Source organism: Bactrocera latifrons, unplaced genomic scaffold, assembly GCF_001853355.1.
Source record: "Bactrocera latifrons isolate USDA-ARS-PBARC rearing strain unplaced genomic scaffold, ASM185335v1 scaffold_14, whole genome shotgun sequence".
NCBI classification, from domain to species: domain Eukaryota; kingdom Metazoa; phylum Arthropoda; class Insecta; order Diptera; family Tephritidae; genus Bactrocera; species Bactrocera latifrons.
Window position 1 is genome coordinate 220,086 of NW_017534852.1, and position 9,202 is coordinate 229,287.

The following is a 9,202-nucleotide window of genomic DNA, read 5'->3' on the forward strand; positions in this document are numbered from 1 at the left end:
CGAAAAACGAAAAAAATATCTCTATCTTGAATTTGTTATGTCCGTTTGTATGACAGTTACATGCTAAAGTGGTCCGATCTGAACAATGCCTAATGGTTCGATACTGTTTGCAACAGCTTCTTGGGGGAAAAGAGCGAAGGCAAAATCTATATCTTAAGAACTGAGGGACTTGTTCTAATTAATTCTGTTGTTCTGAATTGAATACTCGTAAATATGTATGTAAATGTTTATTTTTCCCATTGAAAAAAAAAAAAAAAATCGCAACAAAACAGTAAATTTTTTTTACTTTCTGCTGTTAAGTCAAATATATACATATGATGTATTTATTCTTTTTGGTTTAACTCGTTTTCTTTGTGCGTCATACTCATTACAGTACTTTAATACCATATCTCCATTCACCCATGCAAATTGCTTGTGTGTGGTCATTGCTACTGTTAATCGGCTGCACTGCATTTGCACTTTATTGTTCTTATTTTTGCTGCGATTTCATTGCCAGTACCAGCCAGTTGCACATCTTATCTCTGCGGGTATGCTTGGTATACTCGTATGATGCGTTCCGCCCTTCTGTTGTATTTTCGCCATGAAGGGAAATGTTTAGTTATAAAATTTGTTTCTCTTATATATTTTTGAAATCACTTAACTGCCATGAAAAACTGAATGAAAGATAATATTATATAATTCTAAAAAAATGATTCTAAGCAATTATGTTTTTTTCTTTTATATTTTTGCTTTTATCACTTATCCTGATGTTGCGTTACAAATTTGATATACATAAGTTTTTTTTTTCATCATTTGTCTTGGTTTTCATACAAATGAAGAGCGGCATCTATTCCATGTACTATCTATCTACATACATCTGCATATGTGCAGCTCTCTACATTATTATAAGATTTGACGACTCAATTTACTTTAATATACAGGAACAAYTATAGCTCTGCGCTAGACAAGTCACACTTGAAAACATACAAACCTACTCAAATAATCTGCATTTATCGCGGTTTCGTTTTACATTCTATGAATCATAATCATTACTTCTTTTTATTTATTTGCTTTTTTTCGTGACTAGTTTTTATTTTCGCTGATCCAACAAGTAGTCGTTGACGACGACGATTCGATTCGCTTGATTTCCGTGGAAGAAAACCAAGTGCGAATGCTTTGCACAAAGAAATTGATAATAATATTGACTGACAACTATTAAATAAACAAGCTGCATAAGGGAAATCAAGACTTAGACATACAATTACTCTCATTTACCCTCTGTCGCAAAGCTACGTTATTTTTAGAGCCTAACAAGTGTGCATGTGTTGAAATTTGCAGTCTTAGCACCATTAATATACTATCAGTTTTTTTGATTTCACTTCATATTAAATAAAATGTAATTTTGTAGCAAGTTTTAAACTAAAAGTTCGCTAAACTTTGGAAGTCTGTCCTAGAAAAGTTGTTATCACATGTTTTATTTATACGCAATTATGTGGGATTTAAAATCTGATTTGCTAGTATCTACATACGTATATTTGTAGAAATGAAAAGCATTGATAGTAAATAAACAATAGTCGAAGAGATTTCCACGATTTCAACATAAGTTGAAAACATAAAGTGCTTAAATGGAACGTATTGCCTTCACTACTATAACCTATAAACAATACACATATATTCTCACAAAAGCATTTAAAATAAAAATTCTTTAATATTTTTGTGAACGAGAAAAAATGGAAAGTTTACAGACAAGCAGATTACTTCGTATTTAGTTAAGCTTGTTTTACAAATAGTTTTTGTGTTTCGAACTATTTATTTATCATATTACGTGTATGTGCATATTGAACTAATAATTTGCAAGTTTTTAGGTTTTATTTGCTATCATTTCTTCTATAACAAAATATGTAAATAAACAACAGGTGACACAGGGTGACTTATAAAAATATAAATTTCCTCACATAATTCCTACTTTTTTTGAATTCATATGGGTACCACTGTTTCAGCTGAGAAATTTAAATTCATTTTTAATTTAAAAATGATTTAGTTTAAAGCTCTAATTACCGTACTATTAAAATAATATAAAAATAGAATTATTTTTTAATGAGAAAGTGTATAATATGAGAATAACTAAAAATATTTTAGTAAAATATTAACTATTTTATTTTATAAATTTATTTCAAATATGATTTTAATATGTTTTTCGAAGTGTTTCATATATTGATTATAATTATATAATATATGTTTTCTTATGATTATAGCCGCCCAATTCGATGTGAGTCTGGACAATGCAAAATTACCTGCTGATGGAGCAGCATCAGTAGCACCAGTTGTTGCAAAGGATGAAGGTGTAGAAAAACCGAAATCTACCACGCCAACCACGACGTCCAGCACAAGTTCGACAACCACTACAACTTCAACAACTACTACACCAGCACCTACAACAGCAGCGCCGACCACCACTACAGTGGCACCAACTACACCGGCTGCACCCAACACCACTACTGTAGCGCCAATAACAACAACACCTGCGCCAGCGCCATTCCCAGCACCAGAGATTGGCATGTGGAACTCCAGCTGTATTATTATGCACTTTGCTGCACAGTTGAATGTTACCTATGAGACCAAAGGTGGGACAATTTTTTATTAATATTACAGAAATATTATTATTTGATAAAGAAATATTTATGTGAATTCGATTTAYAATACGGCACCCTATTGTAGTGAAAAATATCTCATTGTTGCCACATCAAGAACTTCGTGCCCAGGATAAATTGTCCTCGTATCCCATTTTCCCTTCCCTTTTTATATTTACTTAAATATTTGTAATAGGATTTTCAAATTCTTTATTACAGACAACAAAACTGCTTCCCGCTTATACAATATCCCCAAGGATGCCAAGGTCGAAGACTCCAATTGCGCCAACATTTCACAAACGATTCATATTACTTGGGGACCTGTTGAAGCCGTACACTCTATGGTACTACAATTCGATATGGTTAACAAGACTAGCGAGTTGAAACAGATCTACATTACTTTACCACTCACCAGTGATCACTTCCCTGATGCTAAGGGTAAATAAATATTTGTAGTTATAAATAACTGTTGCTAACGAACATATTTTGTAGATAACGAGACTATCCAACTGATCCATACTGGTGATGAGTTCGTTACCCCGGTACAAATGTCTTACCATTGCACACGTGCACAAAAATTCAACATGACTGAGGTAATGCAAGATAGCAAAGTGATTGGCACCATTACGCTGAGCAATGTACAAACCGAGGCATTCATCACGGATCATCGTAACACCTTCTCTACAGCCATGGATTGTGATGGGCCGAAAACAATGGATATTGTACCCATTGCTGTCGGCATTGCCATGGCCGCACTCATACTAATCGTATTGATTTCGTACTTGTGTGCGCGCCGTCGTTCCACATCGCGTGGCTACATGAGCTTCTAAGCGATTAGCATGTTGCTTGTTTGGCGTTAGTGACAGTAATTATATATGTAGGCATAGGCGGTCGTAGATTTTGTGGGGGCATGCTGGGTGGTYATTTTTTGTATAGGGTTATACTGCGAAAAAAATTTCTTTTAATTCGAGCAGGAAAAAATTATAGCGTTTTTCATATTTTTTTATTTTTGTTTGAGAGAGAGAATGAGCAAAAAGATTGAATTGCCGAGTTTTGATTTACTTTGTCACGTAACATACAAAAAAGGAAAGAATATGCAAAATAACAACTAAAAACAGCAAAATAATAGAAAAAGAAACACAGCAGGCAATTAAGATATTCATTCAATAACAAAAAACAGTAAAAACGAGCGTAATACAAACAAGTAAATGCACTGCAATTAGCAATTTTAACCCAACAGACTTTTAATAAACACTAAGTACAGTTATAATTCTATAGCAAACAGGGTGCAGTTACAAAAAATATTAAAATATAATAGGCGGACCATTCTGTCCAGCAAATAAGTACTTTAGTTTTGCACGCCCAATACTGTAGTGCAGAAATTTTTTTTTTCAGATTTTATTTTTTTAAACGGTTATATGTTTTTCTTTTATTATTTTATAGCTCTTACTCAAAACGATTTAGTGCGCATATGCAAAATATATTAATTAGTAACATTATATACAAGTATGAAACGAATTCTTTTGTTTAGTAAGTTTGTCGTGAACTWGCGAGACGTGACTTCTAAAAACGCCTTCCTTTCTACATACAAAAATGTTTTGTTCTTTTATAAATAACCTTTTACAATTAAATATTTGAAAATAGCTATATATACAAACACTTTAAAAATCTTCACCAACAACAACATCAATATTTTAAAGCATGAAGAGAAAGAAAAACAATAACAAACAGAAAAAAAACAATAGTATCTATAAGCACGCTTCTATACTTTATGAAACGGTTCTTATTATTCTATATCTACATATGTATTTGTATTTTAATATTTTAAAGAATTGGCGAATCATTGTATGTACTTCAGTGCATAATTGAAGTATGTGTATATGCTATTATGATTTCATTACAAATTACAAATACAACTATTTAATATATGTAATTTTTTATTGCATATCGTTGTGTAATCACAAAAAATTTACCAAACATCTCAGTAATGTATATGAAATCTATGAAGAAAATTAGTTTAAAATTAGGTACTTGGCATATATATTTTCATTAAAAATTTTTATTGWAAAATTTAAACTTGGCCTTAAATAAAGTGAGGTAACCAAACGGTATGCATTTTTTTATTAGGAACTAATTCTGTCCAAAATAGACATTCAAGGTTTTCATAAAATTTCAAGCTTACTTCGGTCGACTTTAGGTGCTTTAGCATGTTGAAATAACATTAGGGCCAACGGATTTGGACGTTTTTGCCTTGTTGTTGACACACTAAACCTCCTCAACGGTGAAAGTAAGTGATGTCCGGTCTTTTGATATTTTGCAAAGCTGTCGAGTAATACATCGTTTGGCTTTGTTTASCTACGGGCAGTGTAAATTGCCGGATAAAATAGCTTGCGCACTTTTTCGKGTCCGAAGAGGCRTCAYCATTGAATTGGATCTCAACTCGGTCATCATGTCTCTTCGGATTAGCAAAATTTCAGATGCTTTATCCATTTTGTCCGCTTATGTTGGTTTACCATTTCCTAAATCTGCAAATTGAGATCCCTTATTCCCTGTTATTCCGGACAGGGATTGGCCTGGTGTAAGGTTTCGCTCTCGTTAGCTAAAACAGCTTCTTCGGCTGGAAAATTAGGGTGGATTTCCGCAATTCTTGCAGCCGGAATGAAGCGAGCGGCAGCTGCTGCGATCACCTTGCGGAATCGRCGTTCGCCAACGATTACGTCCGTAGGAATGGGTAACGCAGTGAAGGTGTTCTCAGTAAATTCTGTGAAGCCGACCCAGTTAGCTTTATTAAGGTTAACAAAGGTGCGGTTGTCCACGGAAATAAAGTCGTGAGGTTTCTCGATCGAGATAATTATGGGCTGATGGTCTGATGCGAGAGTTAATATAGGACTTCAGGTTATGCTATTTATCAGACCACCACTAGCAATGGTAATATCGAACGAGCTATTACAGGTGCCCATAATTCTGGTGGTGGAATGCCAAAGATCGTGGTGTGCGTTAAAGTCGCCTAGTACCAAACGGTTTTCACCACGAATTAGCGCACCTATATTCGGGTGATATCGTGTAGGGCAACTGAATATTTCGAGCTCGACATCGCCTCACCTCACTAGCTATACCCTGACATTCTAATATGATCCGTCTATAGACCGTAGAGGTCCTCTGTTCAATCGGGTGGAGTTCCGCCACAGTGCGTGAATTTGGTGCATATTGCACAGCCGTAGAAGTTAAGGTCGTAGTAGCGCGTTGGCAGCATGGGTCGTAATTCGTGGTCTACTCCTTATCTTAAGGCCTGAGCAGGTCTTAAGATGGCTACATCTATGGTATGTATTTCACCTAACCAAGGAGACATTTGGATGGTGGTGCAACAGAAAAAATYCTCCAGGCGCAGATCTTCGTGGTATTCAAATGCTTATAAGAAAAAATTGTCGTCCGTCAGTCAATTTGATGACCAGATCTATGATATATAGCTCAACGAAACCATAGTCACGGGTATAATACTTAATGGGATGCCTTATATGGTTAAGCTCCTGGTAGTTAGAGAAACCACTTCAGTCTAGAGCACTGGATGTAGAGATTCGAAGTAAAAACTCCTTCGGGTTTCTTTCACTTCGTTAGTGATAAGACGGCTTATAAGCCCACAAGAAAGGGCACTTTTCTCATATCATTGAACTATAGGGTACGAGCATCATTGTTCCTTGGTGGACCTCAATGTTTTCAGCAAAGTTTTTCTTTATGTWGTAAGAAAGTTGTAATATTTTTGGTTGGCCACTTCTTCTGTTTCCGTGCCGATTTCAGCATCTGGGGTCTTCCAAAGAATGTGGCCTATCGGACATCAGTTTTTGCCCTTTAATAGTTTCAGTACGAATGTCGTTTTCGCTGAACTCTTTTATTAACTAAAAAGCACTTGATTYCTTACAGTTTTTGGTTTTGGGTTAGAGTATTCTGTAGATGATTTGTAGGCGTTAATGAATATTTGACATTCCTGAAAGTTGGAGACCTTTCATGTTCTGACGCATACGGATAATATGAGTTTTGTGCCTCAGAGGCTGTCGAAGAAATGGATTTCATGATTGTCAATCCTTATTTGTCATTTGATAGAGTGTTTGGTCTTCATTATCTTCGTTTTTKCGATGTTTTTCTCAAGTACGACAGCGCTTATCATCTTGACTAGAGCGACGGAGGGGTATTTAGTCCAAAGAGTATAGCAAATTCGTTAGTTTAGAAGGCCAAAAGGTAGTTTAACACATCCACCATTTAACAAAAGTAAAGAGGAAAGCACTTACTTAAAGTCACGGGAACTCGGCAGTCGTGACAGGGCTGATTCTCTTCTTCGTAGGATGTGAACCATAAATGAACTCAGTGGTTGAAACTCAACACCCAGCATATTCGACTTTTGACTATAGACAKACTTACAAGTCTGGAATTGGCGTGGGTGTTATCTCTCTTAAAAGAAACTACTCTCCGAACCTTCGTGTCCCTGCCATGCAAAACTCCGAATACCTTCTAGATTCAAGTTGACTCTTTTTACCGATTGGAAGAAGGCATATACACTGCTTCAGATTAATTGTRGACTTTCTGAAGGAGCTCTCTATGAGCCAAATATATTCTCCCTAAATGTTTAAACTCTTATCTATATTTGATATTGGGTTAAAGTACACCKTAAGACTTTGCTGATATAGGGGCGCATAAAAATTCGCATGGAATTTTAATAAAGTCACCCATTGCGGCAGCACAACATTTCAATTGAGTGAAATTTCATAGCTTCAGCGTAACCATAACAATTCGATTTGATGCGGTGCAATAAAAATTGGAAAACTTCGGCCAAAAGGCGATGAAGCAAAGTAGGGAGGGCCACAAACAGCAAACCAGTCAAATAACCGCGACTAAAGGCGAGACTGCACGACCTGATTTCAATAGCCGACATACTAACTAACTGGAATGCTCGTTGGAAATTGTGACTGCAGGCAAATGCCCAGCATTCGCTTGGTTAGAGAGAAAATGAGAAGAAGCAAAAGGTGGCGGACGCAAATGCCACATAAACGGCATGATTGTTTCCGGGCTCACTTGGAGCGTGATGTTGTACGCCTGTGTGTATGCAATAAAAATTTGAAAGGCTATTGCCCTTTTATTTTTAATGGCTACAAAGGGCGATGTGAAGAGGCGCTGTTGGGTTATCGAAAGTGATTTGAAGGAACGCATTGAAGGCGATTAAATATTCATGAGCAATATGGTAATATGCGTACTTATGGCGTGCTCCTGCGACATCAGTGGCTCACCAGAAATTGCACGACAGATTTAATATTGTTTGTTTAACTTTTGTTTTAATAAGTCTGCTCGCCCTCAATTGGTTTCCTGAAAATCTACTTAAGTCTGTGCCATATTTTTTTGCACTTAACTTTGTGGAGAATATTTTGAGTGTTTTAAAAATAGTGGCATATATTAATAATAACTAAGTATGATGCTTGTGGTTTCACTAATAACTAATTTTTTACTTTAGAAAGAGTGTGAAAAAAATGTTCGCAGCAAAGCTATTTACAGAGTATTTTGCTTCCGAAGGCTGTGTCATCAATYACCACTGAACACAGACATATTCGGTATTAAAATTCAAACTACAACCCGTTCTACCGATTCTATGGAATTTCTTTAAAATCGTTCCTTCATACAAAACTACTTACAATATACTTATATATATTGGAGGATAGAGCCATGTATAGAAGTTCCCGAAGGTGAGGAAAGTTCTCTGTGTGACATTCCCTTGGGAATGTCCAGAAACGATTATTTTAYATATGGCTCAAGCAGCTCACGGTTTATGGTCGTAGACCAAGTACTCGAGGTAGCCAAAAACATCCGTTTGAAGCCACCCCTYTTGATGGCGACCATGGCAAACGTATTAAGGATTACGATTTAAGGGCATGCATCAGGAATGGCAAGAGTTAAGACCAACATCATTGGTTACCAAAATCATTTCGGTCAAAACCCACTAGATACTAAGGTCCACATATTCGGTACTTAGTGGCTTGAACAGTTTTGGTTAGATTTGGACAATTTTTGGTCTCAAGATGGTAAACTTTAAAGAAATTAATAGTGCAAAGTTTTATCCGTTTTATATCAATTGGTTCAAGGCTTGCGTACAGGAAAGTGAAAGAATTTAATGGAATGGAATTGTGTTACATAGAAATAGTAAAAGAAGAATGCCATGTACTAAATTTAATCGAAATTAGTTCGGGCGGGTTCCGAGATATGCAATTTAACCAAAARGTGGGTAGTTCCAACAAACATCGTCCAATTTCCATACCGGCTCTCATATTTAGGTACTGATTTATTACGTTTTTAGTTGTTTTTAATAGCACGGATATATGGGGAGGGGGTTATCTTTATCCACCTTCACTCTGTCCGTAGGAGAGAATATTTGTGCTGGAAGAATTTGGTTATTGAATCTTTATTCGTTTAAGAAATATATACATTAAACGTATTAGAGAGGGGCCACGTCCAATTTTTAAACAGTTTTTGTCCCTTGCGTTTTGTGGGCATGGTAGGGGATTGATTACACCTATCTACAAACTCGTAAAATTTTTTTACTAAAGACGTTACAG

General features: G+C 35.8%; 1 protein-coding gene across 2 annotated transcripts in view; it reads left to right on the forward strand.

The window, feature by feature from the left end:
• The window catches only part of LOC108965454 (lysosome-associated membrane glycoprotein 1-like), an 11,347-nt gene extending 7,125 nt beyond the window's left edge, over positions 1-4,222 (forward strand). The window contains exons 3-5 of one of the 2 annotated variants that reach the window (XM_018927886.1): positions 2,235-2,603; positions 2,829-3,047; positions 3,102-4,222. In XM_018927886.1, the coding sequence (XP_018783431.1) occupies positions 2,235-2,603; positions 2,829-3,047; positions 3,102-3,439 (926 nt within the window). In that variant the 3' untranslated portion in view covers positions 3,440-4,222. The remainder of the gene's footprint in view (positions 1-2,234; positions 2,604-2,828; positions 3,048-3,101) is intronic. The other variant, XM_018927884.1, reaches the window with a different exon arrangement.
• Positions 4,223-9,202: the final 4,980 nt, after the last annotated feature.